Raw genomic sequence first — 23047 nt, forward strand, 5'->3', positions numbered from 1 at the left:
AATAATATTATAAAACAACTAGAACTAACAGACATATACAGAACACTTTCAGCCAACAACAGCAGAATACATACTCTTTTCTACTGCACATGGGTAATTCTCCTGGATAGACCATATGTTAGGTCACAAAACAAATCTCAATAGATTTAAAAGTATTGAAATAATATACTGTTTCTTTTCCAACTACAATGGCATGAAGCAAGAAAAGAAAAAATAGGAAAATTCATAAATACGTGGAAATTAAACAACACACTCAAACAAGGGATCAAAAAAGAAATCATGGCGGCGGACTTGGCCTAGTGGTTTGGGCGTCGGTCTACCACATTGGAGGTCTGCGGTTCAAACCCCTGGCCTCCTTGACCCGTGTAGAGCTGGCCCGTGAGCAGTGCTGATGCATGCAAGGAGTGCCATGCCACACAGGGGTGTCCCCCGTGTAGGGGAGCCCCATGCGCAAGGAGTGCACCCCGTAAGGAGAGCCGCCCAGCGCGAAAGAAAGTGCAGCCTTCCCAGGAATGGTGCCATACACACAGAGAGCTGACACAACAAGATGACGCAACAAAAAGAAACACAGATTCCTGTGCCGCTGACAACAACAGAAGCGGACAGAGAAGCCGCAGCAAATAGACACCGAGAACAGAAAACCAGGGTGGGGTGAGAGGGGAAGGGGAGAGAAATAAATAAATCTTAAAAAAAAAAAAAAAAAAAAAAAAAGAAATCACAAGGAAAATAAGGAAATATCTTGAGGAAAATAAAAACAAAAACAAAATCCAAGAGCACATTAAAAGAAGTATACTATGATCAACTGGGATTTATCTCAGATATGCAAGGATGATTCAACATATCAATTACTGTAATACATAGAATGAAGGAAGAAAAACACATGATCATCTCAAGTGATGAAGAGAAGGCATTTGACAATATCCAGCACCCCTTCCTGACAAAAACTAGGGATAAACGTATACATGTCTTATGTCAAAACCACAGTCAACATTATAGTTAATGGTGAAAGACTGAAAGCTTACCCTAAAATCAGGAATAAGACAAGGACATCTACTTTCACCAGTTACTTAACATGGTACTAGAAGTTCTGGCCAGAGCAATTAGGCAAGGAAAATAAATAAATGACATACAAATTGGAAAGGAAGAAGCTGTAGATGACGTGATTCTATGTTTAGAAAATCCTGTAAAGTCCACAATAAAGCTACTGGAGATAATAAATGAACTCGGCAAAGTTGTGGGGTATAATATAAACACACAAAAATCAGCGGCATTTCTATATACTAGTAATGAATAATCTGAAGAGATAATCAAGAAAACAATTTCATTTACAACAGCAACTAAAAGAATGAAATATCTAGGAATAGATTTAACCAAAGATGGGAAGGACTTGTACATGGAAAACTCAGAGAAGCAGATGTGGCTCAAGTGATAAGGCCTCCGCCTATCATACAGGAGGACCCAGGTTCAATCCCTGGGACCTCCTGGTGAAAAAGAAGAAGAGAAAGTGTGCTTGTGCAGTAAGCCAGTGCCCACACTGTGAGCCGAGTGCCCAGGCAAGTGCCAGTGTGGTGAGCCAAGTGCCCACAATAGTGCCTGCGTGGTGAGCCAGTGCCCACACGGTGAGCCATTGCCTGTGCAAGTGAATCACACAGCAAAATGATGATGCAACAAAAGGAGAGATGAAAGGGAGAGTCAAAGTGAAGTGCAGCAGAGACTAGGAACTGAGGTGGCCCAACTGACAGGGAATCTCTGTCAACATCAGAGTTCCCCAGGATCAAATCCCTCTGAATCCTAAAGGAGAAAGATGAGAAGACGAAAAAAGAGAAATGGATACAGAAGATCACACAGTGAAAGGACAGAGACAGCGGGGGGGGGGATCTTAAAAAAAAAAAACAACTCAAAACATTGCTAAAAGAAATTAAAGACTTAAATAAGTGGTAAGACATCCCTTGCTCATGGATAGGAAGACTGTTGTTCAGATGTCAATTGTACCCAAAGTAATTTACAGATGCAACACAATCCCAATCAAAATTTCAACAGCTTTCTCTGCAGAAATGGAAGTCACCAAATTCACATGGAAGGGTAAGCACCCTGCTTGCACAGCCAAAAACATCTTGAAAAAGAAGAAATTTGGAGGACCCATACTATTTAAAACCTATTACAGACAAAAAGAAAAAAGGAGCAGGACCTGGGTAAGGCCTTAAACACAGAAATGGGGAACACGTTGTTCCAGATATTAATCAAGACAGGAATTCTTAGTGGTGAGGCCCTCTCTCCCTAGAATGGATAAATACTATGCTCAAACAGCATAGACTTGTCTCTCTTCTCTGATGCAAAGTGGGGTTTATGGAGCTTCCGTCTACCAACCTGTGGCCCCAGAAGATCCAACAGAATGGATCTCTTTCCCTGCTCCTTTGAACCCTTTTTGTTGTGTAAGTAATAAAGCGGTCATTTACAAAAACAAACAAAAACAAACAACAAACAAAAACTTAATACAAAGCTACAATAATCAAAATAGCATGGTATTAGCACAAGGACAAATAGTTGATTGGGAGGTCAGAAATAAACCCTCCCATCTATGGCCAATGACTTCTGCCAAGGGTGTCAAATCCACTCAATGAGGTAAGAATAGTCTTTTCAACAAAGGGTGTTGTGAAAACTGGATATCCATATGCAAAAGAATGAAGGCAGACCTCTTACCTCACAAAATATACAGAAATTATCTCAAAATAATGAAAGATCTAAATATAAGAACCAAAACTATAAAATTCCTAGAAGAAAACACATGGAAGCATCTTCAGGACTTTGTATTAGGCAATTGTTTCTTAGATTTTACAAATGAAGAGCATGAGCAACAAATAGAAAAATTAGATAAACAGGACTTCATCAAAATTAAAAATTTTTATGCATCAAAAAAACTACCAACAAAGTAAAAAGACAATCAGCAGAATGAGAAAAAATGTTTGGAAACCACGTATCCAGTAAGGGTTTAATATCCAGAACATATAAAGAACTCTGACAACCAAACCACAAAAAGACAACCCAACTGAGTAATGGGCAAAAGACTTGAATATACAATTTCTCCAGAGAAGATATACAAATGCCCAACAAGCACATGAAAGATGCTCAATATCATTAACCATTAGGGAAATGCAAATCAATACTACAATGAAGGAATAACATCTCCCACCCAGTAGAATGGATACTATTTTTTAAAAATGGAAAATAAATGGTTGGAGAGGATATGGAGCCATAAGAACCTTGTACACTCATTGTTGGTGAGAATGTAAGATGGGAACCAGAATGACGGTTCCTCAGAAACCTAAATATAAAACTACCACATAACCTGGCAATCCCACTTCTAGATATATACCCTAAAGAACTGAAAGCAGGGATTTGAACAGATATTTGTACACTGATGTTTATAGTGGCATTATTCACAACTGCAAAAACATGGAAGAGGAATGGAGAAACAAAATGTGGTACAGACACACACACACAGGAGATTTATTATTCAGCAATAAAAAGGAAAGAATTTCTAATGAGTGTTACAGCATAACCTTGAGGACACAATGTTGACTAAAATAATCCAGACTCAAAAGGACAAATATTGTATGAACTCTTATAGGAAATAACTGGAATATTCAAATTTATAAAATCAGAAACTACAATACAGGTTTTACCAGGGGCTGGGGTGGGGGTGGAGAATGGAGACTAAATTCTTAATTGGTATATTGGTATGGAGTTTTTGTTTGGGGTGATGGAAAGTTTTCATAATGGATGGTGATGATGGAGGCAGAACAGTGTGAATATAATTAATGCCACTGAATTGTATAATTGGAAGTGGATAAATGGTAAATTTTCAGTTGCATATATATTAACATAATAAAAATAAAAATACTAAAAAACCCAAAGAACTCTCCATCACAATTATAATTATAATGCTGTTTCATCAATTGTATCAAAGATACCATACAAAATGGTTATAACAGGGCAAAATGTGTTATGTATGTGTGGGTGGGGGGTATACAGAACTCTGTAGTACCTGCATTATTGTTCTATATTCTACAACTGCTCTATTGAAAAAAAACATATAGTGGTGAGTGTGCTGGGGTTTATATAAATAACTTCACTATTGTCACAATTCTCAATGGAATCACAATCAGTGATCACAGAGCTCTGATGTCGGAACAGGGAATGGCCAGACATCCTCAACCAATGTTCAGGTAAATGGAAACCAGGTATTAGTGTATTTATATTACTAGTTTGCAGTGAGTTTGACTACAACTTTCATTCCTGATGGCACTGGAACTACCTGAGCATTAAAATTAGGAAGACGCAAACATTACTCTTCCTTACTCCAAGTCAAGTTAAATCTTTTTAATTACCAAGTGTCTTCTGTATTTAGTCTACAGAAACTAAAACATAACAGTCCCTGTAAACTTAAATCAGGTTTGCAAGTCTAGCCACTTGCATCAAGCTTTTTAGTTGTAGCCCATGGCAGCCTCACAATTTCTCAGCACTGACACTTGTCTAGGGGCCAACAAAGTGGTTTTAGATATGCTTACAGGCTTACAATCTATCGGGAATGCAAATAGACATTTCCAACTGAAAAGCAAATGAGCAAAAACTTTATACATACCACTCCAATTTTTAGCCATCTTGAACATATTTGCAGCTCTGGTATACATTTCACAAGCCTCTTCTAATCTTGTATTTCCTCTGAAAAAATTTTTTAAATGAGGTTAAATTTTATGATAACAACCATGCACCTCCCTAAAGCGCCCTTCCTCAAATAATGAACATTTAAAATGAATACTTACTACATGCCAGGCAACCTTTACAGAATCTTAATGTGTGTTTAAAAGAGATGCTCTTGTCAAGGAACCACAGACCTGAGATATAAATACAGATGAGGCTGATGCCAGAACCTTTACCCTTAATCAGAGAACTATACTGTTCTCCATATATGAAAACTGGAGGTATTATGTCATCTGAGAAACTGGAAGTACCTTTTTCAAAGATTAAATTTTGAAGGTTCTTTAACCTGTTAAATCTCAAGAGTTTAGTACCATGTTTATTCAGACATAAAACTTGAAGCCAGAGCTCCACCTCCTAAGGAGCATAATGAGAAAGTGTCCTGCTGTTCTATGGTTGTATTATCTGTCAGTTCTTTCAGGGACAAGTCCTTCTCTGATGTGGAAGGAGACCCTCAAAGATCATGTGGTCCAATCCCTCATCCTGTGTGGAAATACATTTTACAACATCCTGACAATGGCACTCCAGTGCTTCTTGAATACAAGAACTTCTGGAAAGTTCTTCATCAGACAGCAGATTCCACTGAGGCATAGCTTTTTAACTGTTTAGAAATTTCTTCTTGCACAACAGCTAAAATAATTCTCTGTAATTTCTGGAGTAGCTTTCCAATTCAGCCTTGTTTTTCTAAGCTAAGCTCCACAATGAAAGGCATTTATCTCCATTCATCATATTTATATTTATAAGCATACAATAAGCCAAGGAAAACAAGACATAATAGACTGACTGCAGTAAACATGATAAAAACTCATAGTGGAGTAAATACATAAGGACTAAAAGACAGTAGAGGTCAAGGTTGCCCACTGGAGACTGGGCACAACATGGACAAGAACAGGTGCACACACATGTCAGCAAATCAAATAAACCCCAAACTCCAGTACAAGGCCAGACAGCTCTGGGCCAGAGCAGGCCCCAGAGCTGAGTGGAGGTTGGCTGGGTATTCAGGGTTATGCCAAGTCTGACTCAGATCCTGGGCAGTCATTGCCAGCTGTTTGACCTGGACTGGGTCTTTAACTTCTTTGGGCCTCGATTTTTGCTCATGTAAAGTGAGGATTATATATATATATTTAAATAAATTTATTTCAAATTTAAAAATGTGAAATAACAGAAAAAGGCAGCTCATCAAGTTACAGAAGCATTACTCCTAAAAGGTCTGTCTAGGTACTTTATCTCATCTAATTCCAACTGCTAACTCAGTTGTTCCTCTAGTGTTCAGAAAGATACACAGATGAACAGACATTAATTTAATGACCCACAGTCAAGTTCTCCTTAATGGAAAAAAAAAAGAAAAAATGCTTAATCACATCACAGATGCTCAACTGCTTGAGCCACACCCACACCCCCATATGTATATTACTGACCACAATCCTCATCTATTGCCAAAATCATTTTACACATTCCCTATATTATCTTCCAACTGTCCTCCAACTAACAATTTCCCTAGACTACTTGTTTCAGCCACAGTCACATCCATAAATCAACAGTTGAGGATAATATTATCTATATCTTTGGTTATTATGAAGATCAAAAGATACAATCCACTGCAGGGTTTGAACCCAGAATAGGTATTTAATTAGGATGGCTATAATAATTAGGTTGAAGGAATAAAAGCCTTAGGAATGTTTGTACATTATATGTCTGATAAAGAACTTGTGTTTAGAATACATAAAGAACTCTTACAACTCATTAACAAAAAGGCAAACAACCCACTAAAAAATAGGCAAAGCGGAAAGTGGATGTGACTGAAGAGACTGGGCTCCAGGTTCATTTCCCAGGGCCTCCTGGTGAAGGCAAGCTGACCTGCGTCACAGAAAGCTGGCGCAGCAAAATGATACAACAAAGGGAGACAAGCAGACACAGAAGAATGCTCAGCGAATGGACACAGAGCAGACAGCGCAAATGGCAGGGAATAAATAAATTAAATAAATCTTAAAAAAAGGTCAAAGGACCTGCTAGACATTTCTCCAAAGAAGATAGACAAATGGCCACTAAGCACTGGAACAGATGCTCAACATCATTAGTCGTCAAGGAAATGCAAATCGAAGCCACAGTTAGATACAATTTTATATCCGAAAAGATGGCTATAATAACAATTAAATTAAAAACAACAACAACAAAAAACCAGAAAATAACAAGTGTTGGCAAGAATGTCAAGAATCTGGAATCCTCAAATACTGACAGTGGGAATATAAAATGGTACAGGAGCTGTGGAAAACAGTCTGGCAGCTACTCAAAAAGTCAAACACAGAATCACCATATAATCCTGTGATTTCAATCTTAAGTATATACTCAAGAAAAGAAAACATGTATCTACACAAAAACTTGAACACAAATGTTCACAGTAGCATTACTCATAACAGTCCAGAAGTGGAAACAACTCAAGTTTCCATCAAGAGTTGTATAAACAAAATGTGATATATTCATAAAATAGCATATTGTCCAACAGTAAAAAGGAATGAAGTACCAATACGTCCTACCACATGGATGAACCTTGAAAACTTTATGCTAAGTGAAAGAAGCCAGGCACAAAAAAACAATAATGTATGATTGATTCCCTTTATTTGAATGGTCTAGAGTAGGCAAATCTATAGACAGAAAGTGGATTTATGCTTGCCTCAGGTTGGGGGTATTAGGGGAAAATGGAGGGAGTGACTGCTAAAGGGTATAGAGTTTCTTTTTGGAGTGATGGAAGTATTCTAATATCAGTATGGTGATTCACAACTCTGTGACTATACTAAAAACCAACTGTATACTTCAAATGGACAAATCTTATGTATGCGAATTGTACCTTACTAAAGTTTTTATTGAAAACAAAAAAAACCAAAAAATCCCCAAAACCCTATTAAAACCTTTCTGGGGGCTATGTCACACAGCAAGTGATTAGATGGCAACAAGCTACACCAAACATGAAGTGTCAGCAAAGCCTTCTCTCACACCTTGTCTTAGTTTGCCAAAGGGCTACTGATACAAAGTACCAGAAATCTGTTGGCTTGTATAAAGATTTATTTGGGGTAAAACCTAACAGTTCCAAGGCTACAAGAAGGCCAAAACAAGGTATCAACAGATATGCTTTCTCACCAAAGTCAGCTACTGTTGACCCTGACATGTTGCCACGTGGTAAAGCAAGATGGCCACCAATCTCTGCCCAGGTTTCAGCCGTCCCCCCTCAGGCTCACCCTTTCCTCTTTAGTTGCTCTGTGGAGCCAATCTTTTTGGGGTTTTGTGCTTAAGCCATCCTGTAGTCCTCTTTGTCCTGGCATAGGGCTTGTTTCTTTCTGGGCCTCCTATATCAGTCTTGGGTGTTCTGCTATCTTCCCAAGTTCAGTTATAAGCTGTCAGGCATATATAGCAGGGCCAGTCTCCTCTTGGGCTGCTCCATGGGCCCAGCTATTGGGGACTTTGTGCTTAAACAATCTTCTCTCTCCCACATGGCAAAATCAAATATGTCAGCTCCCTTTTTTCCTGTCTTGAGAGACCCAGCAAAGGGGTAGAGACTTGATTTGAGTCACGGCCCACTGAGAAAATCCAATCAGAAGTCCTTAACCGATCTTAAAAAGTAATCGAATCAAAGGTACCTAAGCTGAATTTAATGCAATCAAAGGGCATCACATTCAGAGGAACAGAATAGTTCATAAATCTAATCTTTCCCTTTTTGAGATCCCTAAAATAATCTCAAACTGCAACATACCTCCAGGTGCCTTTTTCACCACTTCAAACCTACATATTAAATACACACACAATTAGCTAAAAGATTTCCCCAACGGAGTATTTCTAACATGAAAAAATTTTCAATCTTCACCACAGCTCCTTGGAGCTAAAAAAAACTTGGCTTTCTTGTGACTTGTTTTTCTAAAGCATACCAAGAACCCTAAGCTGTAATTATAGTGCAATCTTCCTTATTAAAGGTTTCCAAATAAAACTAGCTTAATTAAAATGTACTTTATCTGATTATTTCCAGAGCTAGATTCAGCTGAGAATAATAGAACTCCTACATTATGCCAGGTGTTATGCTAGGTATTTCCACATGTTTTTATTATTACAACCATGGAAGATGAGGTGGTATCTTCATTTTACAGAACAGAAAACTTTATCTAGAATTAAGTGGTGTGGCCTAAGGTTACCTGGCCGAGATCAGTGGTAAAGCTGATAGCTGGCTTTCCAGTTCAGTGATCTTTATAAGATACTGAATGAGCCTGCTAGACAGACCCTCACCTCTCCTAAATCACCAGAAGCAGTGTTATTAGTAAACACTCTAGAGCAGGAGTTCTTAACAAGGAGTCTGTGAGCTTGAATTGAAATTCATAAAAACATTATTCTTGCAGGGATGTGTTGGTAAAGATGTGATATATTTACTAAATAATACATAGTATAGTGTGGACTTAGTAAGGAGTCCATGGTTTTCACCTTATTGGCAAAGAAGTTCGTGGAACAAAAAAGGTTAAGAACCCTTGCTCTAGAGGAACTCACTTGTCATAAACAGAACAGAACTTTAAAATGTCATGAAAGAATGTACTTCTGAAATTACTCCAAATGTCAACTGTTTTAGATCTAAGAAATTTAATTTTTATTAGTTTTAAGGACAAATATTCAGAATTCACATTCAAATGATTCAACTGATTGTTATCCAGAGCCCCCATAGAGAGGAAGACACATCCTTGAAAACACAAATAAACTTCCTTGAGAACATGCTAAAGTGATACAATGTAAATACTCAGCACTGAACCTACACTTAGAAAGCTAAATGCAGCCAAATGAGTGATTTTTTGGTAGTATTCTGTCTTCTGCCATTAAAGAAAATGCTTCCTCCATCGTGAACGAGAACAATGAGCAGTCTGCAGACTGCCATCACCACCACCACCAAGCCCTATGCCCTTGATTCCAGAGGAAGGCAGACTCCCCCTTCTTACTGACCACATTGACTCAGGAAACATTTATTGAGATGATATGTACCAGAAAACACTAAGGAAAAGTTCTTGCCTTTGAGGACAGCAGAATGCTGAGGAAAGAACATTAAACTTCAGGGTTAGACAAGGTAGGAGAGAGAGTACCCAACCCCTCATGTTCCACTGAGGAAATGTGGCCAGGAGCTGTGGGATGTAAGACCTGGACAGAGCCTGTACACAGCAGGATGGGGGCAGGAGTCTAGCTGGCAAGTCCTAGGCTCTCTTTGGCCTCTCTTCGCTGTCATTTAGATGTTTTGGGGGAAAAAGTAACACAGGAAATTATAGCGCATTATTACCTTTTAATCACAAGTCTTGATTTTATCCCCCATCTTGAAAACACTGGTGTTACAAAACACTAGCATTATATTACATACTAAACAAACAGTGGGATGGAGGAAGAAGACATTGAAGTAGAATCCGAAAAGGAGGGGTGGCGGACTTGGCCCAGTGGTTAGGGCGTCCATCTACCACATCAGAGGTCCGCGGTTCAAACCCTGGGCCTCCTTTACCTGCGTGGAGCTGGCCCATGTGCAGTGCTGATGTGCACAAGGACTGCCATGCCACGCAGGGGTGCCCCCCGCATAGGGGAGCCCCACGCGCAAGGCGTGTGCCCCGTAAGGAGAGCCGCCCAGCGTGAAAAAAAGTGCAGCCTGCCCAGGAATGGTGCCGCACACACAGAGAGCTGACACAACAAGATGCCGCAACAACAACAACAACAAAAAGAAACACAGATTCCCGTGCCACTGACAACAACAGAAGCAGACAAAGAAGACGCAGCAAATAGACACAGAGAACAGACAACGGGGGGGGGGGGGAAAGAAAGAAAGAAAATCTTAAAAAAAAAAAAAAGAACTCCAAAAGGAAAAGTGGTAAGTGCTGCCTCTAAGATCACAAGATATGAGAGTAGAAATATCATTAAAAAATAATATGACAGTGCTGTGATGGTGTGAAGACTGAACAAGAGAGACAAAATTCAGCTCCATTATCAGAACAGAGACATTAAGCCATGCCACAGAACTGAAAACAGGGATTGTATTTAGTGGTCACCCACCAGCTAGAATAGACCCTCTGCTCACCAATTCCCTAGCAATGCCACCCTGCCCAATGGACTAATGCCAGAGGGGGGAGTTGTGTGTCTGTGTGGGGGGCAACCAGCATAGGGCCTGGCACACAGGCCTCAGTGACCACCGTGATGCTGAAGGTCTGCAGAGAAGAAACAACTCATGTTACAGGACAAGAAGCAAACACAGAAAGCATCCAAAAATGATCCAAAAATGGTGAGAAACTTCTAAATCTGACTCTGCCACAGAAAACTATTCTGTGATATTCATTTCTTACCATCTATAAGCAATATATTTTCATCTGATGATTTCTGTAATCTCCACAGATTCTAAAAACTTGGGGCTTTCCTAAAGAAACTTAACCCTTCCAAGGTTATTTTATATTTAAGTTTAATATATTTATAAACATACAACTTTTTTCTGTTATGCAGAAGAAGTAAAGCAACCTGCTTTGTGGAGATGGAGAGGCCCCAGAGGGAACACTGTTGAGAAAGGCAGGAGAGAGAGACCTGTCAAATGCTCCTTTGATTCTTACACCCAATTTAACTGTAACCACTAGAATGAGGCAGCATTTGGAAATTCCCTTGTTTATTTCACAAACCAGTAACAAGAAAGCCCAGTGTGTAGTGGAAAGGACATAGATTTTGGAGTCTGACTACCTACAAAGGAAGGCTGCCTTTTATTCACTGCATGTTACTAGAGCAGAGCAGAGCAGAACAGAACAGGCTGCTGTGCCCAAGCTTGTTTCTCGAGGAATGCTGCCTTTTATTTGCTGCCTTTTACTAGGAGCAGAGCAGAGCAGGCTGCTGTGCCCAAGCTCGATTCTCACTTGTTTCTTCTCGTGGGGGGATAGAGGGCCCCACATCAGTTGCACCATGAAGTCTCCTTTATCCCTCACACACGCTGTGCTCAGCCTCCAACTCTTGGATTAGCAAAACCTGTCCATCACTTGGTCGATGACAAGATTTTCTGAGAACTTTTCACTTTATTTCTGATTTAAGAAAAACAATCATAGATTTTCAGAGACAGGAAACCATCTGAGGCATTTTTTGAGGACTGTGTAAGAAAATTATGCTTAAGCATAACTTCCAGAAATGAAGTTTATGAGAACAGGTATCCCAAAGAAAACGAGTTGGGTTTTATTTTAATAGTAAGTCCCAATGTCTCAAGACTTTTTTACAGAGGGAAAATATGTACAGATTGGATCCATTAATAAAACAAAACTAAGATATCTAAATATGTAAGAAAACTAAGAACAATAATTATAGGCTAAACACTAATTACTTAAATAAGTATCAAACACAAGAATATTTTTAAAAGAGAATTTCAATCTTTATAAATATTCCAACTTTAAACTGAATTTGAATCTTTTAAAAATATTAATGAGATTTCTGGTTCCTAAGGGATAGTGAGTGGTGGCTGCCTAAATAAGAATTTTTCTACACATCCTACAAAAGCCATACAGATCAACAAAGAGCAAATACAAGTGCTCATAATCCATGCCCACAGCAAAACTAGGAGACAGAGTACAACAAACTTCAATTTAGATCTAATTGGCGAAATAAATATCCAAAGCTAGCAGAGCCAGCACCAAGGCCCAAGCTGGGATGGGAAGTCAGAAGGACCTGTCTGGACAAAAGAGAGCAACATCCCAGTAAGACAGGGTCCTACTCTAAGTGGGGACATACTGAGAACAGGTAAGTCTGGAGGATCAGACCATGGCAATTAAGGAAATGAAAGAAAGGGGCTTGACCAGAGAGGGAAGCCTCCAGAAGACCTAGCTTCTGAGAGATGGAGGCAAGTAACTAAGGGGAACGCTTCCCTACGTAGGCTTGGCAACAAACAGAAAGAAAGCAAGTGGTGGAAAGAAATCAAGAACTTTTTTTTTTAAACTGCTTAGGATTAAATTTAATAAGTGCTAAACATATTCTGACAGAGTACATTTTAAAATTTTTATTTAGTTTTTAAAAGATACTTAGATTAGGGGAAGTGGCTGTGGCTCAATCAGTTGGGCTCCCATTTACCATATGGGAGGCCCTGGGTTCGTGTCTCAGGGCCTCCTTGTGAAGGCAGGCTTGCTGGCACGCCACAGAGAGATGCCAGCCCGCAAGCACTGCGGAGTGCCAACGGCCCACAAGCACCACAGAGAGACGACTCAGCACGGTGACGCAACAAAAACAAAAAAGGGAGACAAGTTAAAAAAAAACACAGAAGAGCTCACAGGGAATGGACACAGCAGACAACAAGCAAGCCAGGGGTGGGGGGGGGGAAAGGGGAATAAATAAAAATAAATACAGACACAAAGAAGAATGCACAGCAAGCAAGCTGCAAGGGGGAGGGGAATTAAAAAAGATACTTAATTACATAAATGTTACTAAGAATATATGAAATTAGGAATCTCATGGAAACAAAGGTGTCTCAGAGAATTAGAGGTCACCAGAAGTCAGTACCCGTCCCTGCAACACAGCATTCAATAAAGAACCTGCCATTAGCTGTACCAACAAGAGAAGATTCAAACCGAGAAAGCTGCTTCAAGCTGCCCAATCCCCACATCACCTGTCAAAGAAACATATGCTTTTGCTGGTAAGAAAACTCCAAGACATTCTAAATAAACAGAAAAGGCAACCAGCCATCAGAAGAAAAGCCAATATCCATGTAATTGGAGACCCGGAAGGTGAGGAGAGGGGAAATCCATGGAATAGAACTAATATTTAAAACCACAATTTCAGAAAATTTTCTAGAAACAAATGACTTGAATCTAAATATTGAAGGGGCATACTATGTACCAGGAAACTTGACCCAGAGTGGCCAATTCTGAAGCTCATCCTAGAGTATTATATTTTATAGGTAAAGAAATACCTTTAGGGTTCCAGGCAAAAAGTTCTAAAAATAAGAAAACCAGGTTAGCATCAGATTTCAACAGAAAAATGCAAAGCTAGATAACAGTGGAGCAACATTTTTCAAGAAACTCAAGGTTAAAAACAAACAAACAAACATGAACCAAGGATTATATAACCACTTATGCCATCCACAAAGGAGCACTGATAGATAGAAGCACTTTAAACAAGTAACAACTCAATACGGTACTGACTTTCAGCTCAGAGATTACTAGGGAAGCAGAAGGAAGAAAACAGGTGGTGGCACTGCTTATGTTTTCTTTTTCTATTTCTTATTTTCTAAGATGAAAATAAAGGTAGGGACAAGGGTGGAAGAATAAAAGGGAAGTACCCAATTTCCGACAAAGCAGAAATAACTTAAAAAACATACAAAAAAGAACAACAGAGAAAGGGAAGAGAACACACTCACTGACTGGAACATGGAAATAGGTATTTTCCAAAGCAGACACATAAGGTAAGAGATGTCTATGTAAGGTGAAATGAGCTAAGGGTATTAATAAAGATAAGGAGAATAATGATACCCAGTAGAACAAAAATATAAACCTTCATAAATAAAAAGCAAAGAGATCACATGAAGAAATGCAGCATATAGAACATAATACACAGTAAATACAACATACAATAGTACACATAATACACAGTAAATATAACATACAATAGTATGACAGAATTAAGAACCAGGCATATACCAGTCATTCCCAGAATGTAAATAGGCTGAAAAAGATTTTCAGATTTGCTCACAAAAGAAAACCCAACTTGCGCTCAGCAAGAGACACTAAAATAAAGCTTTTCAGAAAGGGTTAAAATAAAATGGTGGTGAAAGATCTACCAAATATATCAATCAGCCTTTGTTAGATCTGTTACAACAAATAACCCCAAATCTCCCACAGGCTTCTTTCTCTCTCTCACTCATTTTACTTGTTCACTGCAGGTCGACTGTGGCTCTTCTCCATGTGTCATCTTTCTTTATTCTATAATGCAGGCTGCTGAAGAAGCAACCCATATCTGGGATGTACTCTTTTGACAGAGAGAAAAAGGCAAAGGCAGAGATGGCCCCTGCAGTTTCTGCTCAGATCATCATTCATGTATTACTTCCACTCATACTCTTATAACTGAAAGTCAGGCACATGGCCAAGACTGACTCAGTGGCAAGGGGAGGTAGACTCTGCCCAGAGATGGAAGCACAAGTCATATGGCAACAGAAAGAATGCATGGTTTTCTCATATAAAGCAGTATTCAAGCAGGCAAATGCAAACAATAAGAAAGCAGGGATGGCTACCCAGTTACCAGACAAGGTAGAATTTGGGCTTAAAGCATTAAATGAGATAAAGAACTCTTGGGCCAAAGGAGAAAAAAACTAAAATGAAAACACTACGTATCTGTGCCATAAAGGATTAACCTTGCCCAAAGAAAGTCTGGTCCTTGCCCCTAGATCCTGGGAGGTAACCTCTAAGCCTTTGGAATGCCCTTGTGTACCTGGGGCCTCGGGTCTTGCCACATCACCTTGACCTCTGGAGGGGCATGATACTAAGAACAGTCAGGCAGGAAATCAGCCATGGTTATAATGGTCAAGCCCCAGTAAAATCCCTGGGTGCCAAGACTCAAGTGAACATCCCTGACTGACAGTACTTCATGGATGTGGTCACCAGAGTTGCTGAGAAAAGTAACTGCTGCCTGTGTGACTCCACTGGGAGGGGACAATTGGTAGCTTGGGCCTGGTGCCTCCTGGACCAGGCCTTTGTATCTCTTCCCAATGCTGATTTTACTGTATCTTTCACTGTAATAAAACTGTGTGAGAATAAAGGCTTTGCTATTCGCTGAGTTGTGTGTGTTCTGTGAGCAGACTTCCCCTCTCTGTGAGTTCTGTGAGCAGACTTCCCAAACTGCAATATTAGAATCTAAAGTATACAATTAAAGCAGTTTTGGAGGAAAATTCATAATCCTAAATATATGGATCCATGAAAATAAGTAAATTAATTGCCAAAGCTTAAAAAAAGCATGGGAGAAAAAGTAAATCAAAAGAAAGCAAAAAAGAGATAGAGGTAAAAACAGAAAGTAATGAGGCAAAAAGCAAAATTAGTAGAATGAATCAAAATTCATTGGTTAGTTGGGGAAAAATAACCTAATGAATCAAGAAAAAAACACCTGGAACAGGATGTGGCTCAAGCAATCGAGAACCTGCTTCCTACACGGGAGGCCCTAGATTGAGTTCCCTGTGTCTTCTAAAAAAAACAAAAACAAAACATAAAAACTAAGCAAAACAGAGCTCATGTGGCTCAGAGGTTGAGCCCTGGCTTCCCACATACAAGGTCCTGGCTTCAATCCCCAGACCCTAGAACTGCAAAAAATAAATAAATAAAAATAAATTACATATATATAAAGTGACAAGGAAAAATAACCACTGAAGCAGAACATTTTTTTAAGTCATGAAAGTCTACTTTGCACACTTTTGCATGTAAATTTTTTGTTTTTTCCCCCATTATTTCTCCAAGTAAAATTTAAAACAGAAATTAATAATTTCCTAAGAAAGCATAATTTACCAAAACTGACCTCAGCATAGATAGAAAATTTAAACATTTCAATTTCCAGAGTGAGCAAAAAAAGTTTTCAAGGAAATAGTCACCAAAACTCCATAAAGGGTTTCTACCACAAGAAGATTCCACTTAAACCATCAAAGCACAAAAAAAAAAAAAAAAAAAGAAAAACTTCCAAAGTCTTTTTATGAAGCACATATAACATTAATATTTCAACCTGATAGGCTAGACACATAAAATTGTAAATAAAGGAATTTAAAATAAAATACTTAAAAACAGAATCCAACAGCCCATTGAAAAACAATATATTCTAACCCAGAGAAGTTTATTTCAGAAATGCAAAGACAGTTCAAAATGAGGAAGTCCACTAATTAACATGTTAATAACTCTAAGGAGAAAAATCACTGTTTATCTCCAAAAAAACTGAAAAGGTCTTCAAAATACAACACTAATCCTTAATGAAAACACACTTGACAGATTCTTCATTACTATGAAAAATATATATTTTAGTCCAAAAAAAGTACTGATCTATTAATTTGTTAGATTTTAATTAATCATTACTTACCATAAGCTCCAAATATAGAAATGAAAAATTTAAACATTCTGAATTTCTACTTCTAAGTTCCCTTACTGTGAACTCTTAAGTATCACTCACTGAAAATTCTTCAAAGGTATCATCTAATCAAATAAACACAATGTGAAAGCATAAAAATAAAGTTTTCTACAGCCTGTGTCCTGGCTTCCTGGACACTCCTGGCTCACATTCATTTTTACAGCATCTCAAAAATATCTCAGTTGGACAATATATTCATGGCCACTGTATAACTCACAGAAAGAAGGAGCTATTCAAAAAACCAAAGGCTTTAATTATTTTGATTAACAAAGAATTATTATATTTTATTTTCTGGAAATCTGATTTATAAATTATTTAAACTATGGAAAGACAGAGAAATGCAAGTTTAAATGTTATTTGCATATTAAAACTACTAGAGATTGAGAAGTAACTATGTAAACCAAGATCTATAAAGAGGGAAAGACAAGGCCATATAAGTTATACTAAATTCCTTATCATTTTTAGGAAATAGACTGGATACTGTCCAAAAGTAATAAATCAAAAAGGAGAAGTGTTCTAAAATATTTAGATTACGATGATAACCATCAGAAGAACTAAAAAGAAAGAGTTAAAAATGATCACTTCTGGGGAGTGAAATTTAGGAAAGGGAAGACAGGAAGAATTTTACTTCTCAACGGAAATCTACCTGTAATCCATACATTTTTCTACTGCTTTAATAATAAATATTGAAGTAAAATATGGAAGAAAGTGATGTGAACTCCCCTTGAGTTTCTATGGATTTGCTCTTGAAAACTAGACAAGAGTAGAAGAAAAAATGGTCAGCATTTGTACTAGCATAACACATTCATTCTCTCCAGCAGTAATCACCAAGTGCCTACTCACCACAAGCTGGGTGAGATGTTGGGCCACAGTCAATAAGCTCTCAAGGACCTTCCATTCTAGAGCCAAGCACGACCACAGGGTCCTCAACCTCTTCTAACAACACTACATCTTACAGGGCTAAGAATGAGAGGTTATATGTGAATGCTGCAAAACTTTTAACAGGAAAAAATCAATCTGGTACTAATGTATCATTTGATACACAAACTAACTTGACACTCAAATTAGAAAACTAAATCATTATAATTAATGGCAATAAAGTGCTGTGCAGCTTAATAAGCATTCTGACATTTCATTCAATCCTTACAACAATCCTGAAAAGTAGCTTTTGTTGCTCTGCCCATTTCAAAGCTAAAAACCAGGAGTCCAAGTATGATTTACTTGGCCAGGGTCATCAAACTAGTAAAAGAGAGAAACTGGAGTCCATATTTAGTCTTAACATACATATTATACTTATTAAATATATTATATAATACACACAAATAATATACACTACATACACCATTCTGTTTTTTCTATTACTATATTAGACATATTTTAGTATAGCACCTTCTCTGTAAGTAATCTATGAGCATAATGATTTTTAAAATATTCAATCTGCATTTGAATATCAAGTGTAGCTGGAGAATACCTAAATGCTTAACAAACACTATCTCCCATGGCCCCACTGTATTTTGGCAAAAATTAAACACTTCATCTTTGTCAAAGTGAAGCTCAGCTGAGTGAAGAATGCTGATAAACAATTAACAGCCTAAGGAATATTCCAGATTGTCAGAGCTAATAAATCATAGATTCAAAATTATTACAAGGTAACCCACTAGGGCCTTCTTTAAATTTACACTGAGACTGTCAGACTTAAGGCTTTCTTATGAGCCTTCAAGGGATGATAGGATTAATCATTAAACATACTTTCACTGCCATTCTCAAGCAGCTACTTTCTTAGAGGCACATTTTTAGGTGATCTGCAACCTGTGGTTTCCTAGTGACAGGACAGAGAGGCTAGTCAGAGAACCCTTTGCAATTCAAACCTATCTAATGTCATTCCCAAGCCAGTTTAAAATCTACTAGCAGTTTATCAAGATCTAAATTAGAATTCGAAATTAACTACAAAATTCTATAAATTATTTATGGCCACAAAGTACTTGACAACACTCCTCTTTAGGAGTAGTTTTATTATACTTCAGATAGCCTAAGTTTTAATTTAATTCCACAAATACAAAGATATATCACTATTTATCCAACTAGTAGCTCACAGTGGTTCCTTGTTGGTTCCTTGTAGTGCTTGCTCCCCACTTAAGCTCTTTTTCTGCAGGTACCAATGCGGGAAGATCCCTGGCACCTCACACACCAAGCAGACAAGGGCCCATGTGCACAAGAAATATGTGGCTGGCACCTTCTCATGAATAAGCGATGGCATACTTTCATCTGACTTTACGGAAAGCAACAAAAAAGGAGCTATATAGACTAGAACTAAGAATACATTACTGCCACAAAACCAGCGTAGGTGGTAGATAAACACTGAAGGAAGCAGTGGATGAAATCACGATAAGCTTTACTCTCCAGTTCAGATACTGAGAAATATCTGCAATATGCTGAACATCTTTTAATGATGACCACATCCTTGAAAGAGTATCCCCTGTCCCCTATAAAGTACAATCTGGTCAGTTCTTGAATGTGAACGTGAGTAAAATTCAGTGTCCATATTTTAGGAGGAAATGTGTGGTTTTGCTTAATAAAGAAGTCTGATATAGAGATGAAATGCACTGAGGTTTGAGTAAAAGATAATGTATAGATCATTAGTAATGAAGATGGGAAAATTTTACAGCTAGAGAATGGGGAGTGGAGGTAACCTAGATGGGAAAGATGGCAGGCGAGTGATGATGCCAGATGTATTTCAGGATTCTAACTACCTGAATCAAGGAACATTTCTGTTTTCCTATAGTAATTTATGGAGAAACTAGGCTGGCTTTTTATTTCAAACATGTGTATAATACTATCTAAACTCACACAAGGCATGGGACTTGAGTCTCACACAAAGGTTTAGTGGTTGACCCTCTTCTCATGAATAATCAATTGAGTATTTTTCTTCCCTGAGGATTTCCTGGAGCCAAGTATTGATGGAAGGGAAGTAACACTGTCCTCATAGTTTAACATGTATATAGTATTTTAACTAGTTACAAAGCTTTTTCACATGTTTTATTTTATATAAAAGACCAACTATCTAGTCCTAAAGGTCTCTGGCTCTGAAATTCTGGAAAAGCCACTTAATCTGTCTGGCACTCAGTTGCTTCTTTGATAAATAAGTGAGACTGGCAATTTTGATAACTATTATAATGAATATTTTCATAGTCATCATCCCCAACAGGTACAATTCTAAACATTTTACATATATAAACTAACTGAATCCTCACAACTGTGAGATATACTAATATTATTCCCATTTTACAACAAAGGAAACTTAGAGAGGCCAAGCCATATGCCCTAAGTCAAAGCTAATACCCCCAACTTGTATCTAGGTTAGATACATGATGTGATACCTTTAGTGCAAACTTAACGTGAATACTGAAGATCAAAGTCTTCCTGGACAGCCTCTCTATGAAACAGAGGATCAACAGTCCGTGGAGAAAAAGATGTTTCTTTAAAACAAAAGGGCTTTTCAAAAACCTTTTTAGTATTATTGGCTCAAGATTTGGCCTAGTTTCACAAAAATAACAAAACATCTCTTCACAAAAAGGAGTGCCAGCCTGAGACAGGCATCAAGTGTCGTCAGGCTGAGCTTTTCTCCTTTACCAAGTGTAGATTCCCTCCCAGAGAAGCACATCCTAATCTGAAATATGTTGTGACATTAAGATCACCTCCTGGCATGAGGTGCTATGACATTAAATTTTATCTGAATAAATTTTAAACGTTTTATGAATCAGAGAAAGGAGCTATGTTTGGTGTCAGCATTAAGTGTTTAGGCAGTGTTCTCTATGCATTGTCATAACATTTAAAGAGGAAACAAAATTTTAATTCACTTTTATGTTTTTAAAGTACCTATCAGGTGAGACATCTAAGAAACCAGCTGGACTAAATGCCCTCCCACTGAGGGGTACTTGGGGACAGGGACTCCTATCTTTACCTATCTTTGCATCCCACACTACTGAACGTGGCATAAATGTGCACTCAAGCATCTCCTGGAGGTAAAGCAATAACTGGAAAGTTATGGCCAAAAGAATGAAGGTGGCACTAGTCAGGAGTCCCTCACATGTACTTTTGGAAATAAGATTCCAAATTGGATTTGTACAGAAATAAAACTGAGTCTAAAAACTCAATGGTTGGTTCTTCTCAGGAATAAATAATCTGCTCTTGGTGTCAACAGAGACGTTCACTTTCAAAGGGAAGGGAGTGAAAAACACATGGAATTTCATCCTCTCTCATCCTAAATAGCTGAATCATTCAGATGTTCAACAGCCCAGAATTCTTCCCAGTGCTGTCAGTGCGGGCTCTGCTTTATTTGAGAGGTCCGGAATTTAAACCTTCCCTAGTAGACTACAGAAGTATTACAGGAGATCAACGAGGAAGAAGGTGACTTAAGCATAAGCTGCGTTGTCCTTCATCCAACAGGACCTGGCTATTAAATCAATTTCTAATGAAGGAAAAATACTATACTGAGAAAATGCATCCGTCTATTCAACCAATATTTAGTTAAGTGACAATTCGGTGCCAAGGCCAACAGGCACACGACCCCTCTCCCCTCAATGTAGCCCGCCTCTGTAGCGAACCGGATACCCCCACCGGCGCGCCCTGGCGCCCGCCTAGGTTCCCGGACTGGCCTCCTGCAGCCCCCGGGCCCAAGGAGCACAGCGGTCTCGGGCCGGTAGCAGAGCGGGCCGAGGGATCCCCACCCCAACGCGCGGGCAGCGATGGCCCGGAGGGGTGGGGGTGTGGGACAGGGGATGTTGGGGATCCCAGTGGGGTCGGAAGGGCCCTAGGAGTCTCGCGGTGGGGTACATGGAGGCTTAGAGCCCCTAGAAAGCTTCGAGGAAGCCCTGGGGCGCTTGTAAGGGTCTGAGGGCCCCGGGAGACTCAGAAAGGGTCTAGGGGGTCTCTTGGGGCGAATGGAGGCTAGGGGTATCTGAAGTGCGAGGGGGTCCTGGACCGCGCGTGGAGGAGACCAGAGGGGAAGGGCGACGGTCACCCCTCGCGGCTTGCGCAAACTGGGGCTCACCCAAACAGCCCTCGGAGGAAAGAGTGAGAGGCCTTGACTCGCTTCTCGGCGTCCGCCATCAGCTGCACCGCCTCACGCTCCTTCCCGGCGTTGTCCATGTCGCCACCGCCACCGTCGCCACCACAGCTCCCTCAACCCGCTCGCGACGCGCCCCCACACTGCCACCCTTCCTCTTCGCTACCCGGGTGCGCAGGCGCTGCTCGCACGGTCTGCCGGGAGTTGTAGTCCGTAGCGCTACCGCGGCGACCTGGATCCGTGAGGGGTCAACTACAATTCCCAGAAGGCCACAGAGATGGGCAGGGTGATCCAAGTTCTCAGACCCCGCTCTCGGGTTTGGGGAGGAGGGTGTGACCTGCTGAGGGAATCCTGGGCCTAGGTGGACTTTAGTGCTTGGGGTGTGCTGCGAGTTGGACGTTACATTTCCTCTGGTAGTGGCTTCACCACTCTCTTCTCTGGAAAATGAGCCGTAGTTTCCAGTAAAGACCACCTGAAACGTGAAGCATTATACTGGTTCTGGCCGACTGACAATAGACTTGGCAGAAGGATCAGGGGATACCGATAGGAACTCCCAACCGAGATGCAAGTCCCCCCCCCCCCCAAAGAATCTCAGTTTTTAATGCAGGCACCGAAAGTACTTCCATCAGCCATGTGATGCTCCCATCCGCCCACCAAAAAGGCAACAGCTGGCAGAAAGAGTCAGTTTTTATTTCCAAGATATTTAAGCATTTATCATCTTCCCCCAGCAGAAATTCAGAGTTATTTTTAAGTCTCCTCAAACTTCAACTTTCAGTCCTCTCTTCCTTGGTTATAAATTGTCATTTACTATGTATAATCCACTCTTTATATTGATTGAATTCTGTGTGCCACACTGAGTTCCCTTATCCTTTACATAATGCTGCCCATAAGAGGTAGGTCTTCTGGGACAAAATTCTTGCCTTCGAGGAGAAGTTCTAATATCCTAGGGGAAGTATCCGTAGATTGCTGCAATCCTGTGCCAGGGATTTCCAGACTTGGTCCTGAGGGAGTTATTTTTTAATTCTATGTCTAGACGGTTTACATTTGGCAATGCTAAAGCAGAGGTGGAGAGCAAATATGAAAATCTCTGCCAAATGAGAATTTTTGACAATTTCAAAC

General features: G+C 39.4%; 1 protein-coding gene across 2 annotated transcripts in view; it reads right to left on the minus strand.

Moving 5' to 3' along the window:
• Window positions 1–22511, minus strand: part of NAPB (NSF attachment protein beta) — a 49853-nt gene extending 27342 nt beyond the window's left edge. Inside the window, exons 1-2 of one of the 2 annotated variants that reach the window (XM_004477026.5) lie at window positions 21914–22511; window positions 4643–4722 (exon numbers count right to left, since the gene is read on the minus strand). In XM_004477026.5, the coding sequence (XP_004477083.1) occupies window positions 4643–4722; window positions 21914–22011 (178 nt within the window). In that variant the 5' untranslated portion in view covers window positions 22012–22511. The remainder of the gene's footprint in view (window positions 1–4642; window positions 4723–21913) is intronic. The other variant, XM_023584227.2, reaches the window with a different exon arrangement.
• Window positions 22512–23047: the final 536 nt, after the last annotated feature.

Source organism: Dasypus novemcinctus, chromosome 24 (assembly GCF_030445035.2).
Source record: "Dasypus novemcinctus isolate mDasNov1 chromosome 24, mDasNov1.1.hap2, whole genome shotgun sequence".
Lineage (NCBI taxonomy): Eukaryota > Metazoa > Chordata > Mammalia > Cingulata > Dasypodidae > Dasypus > Dasypus novemcinctus.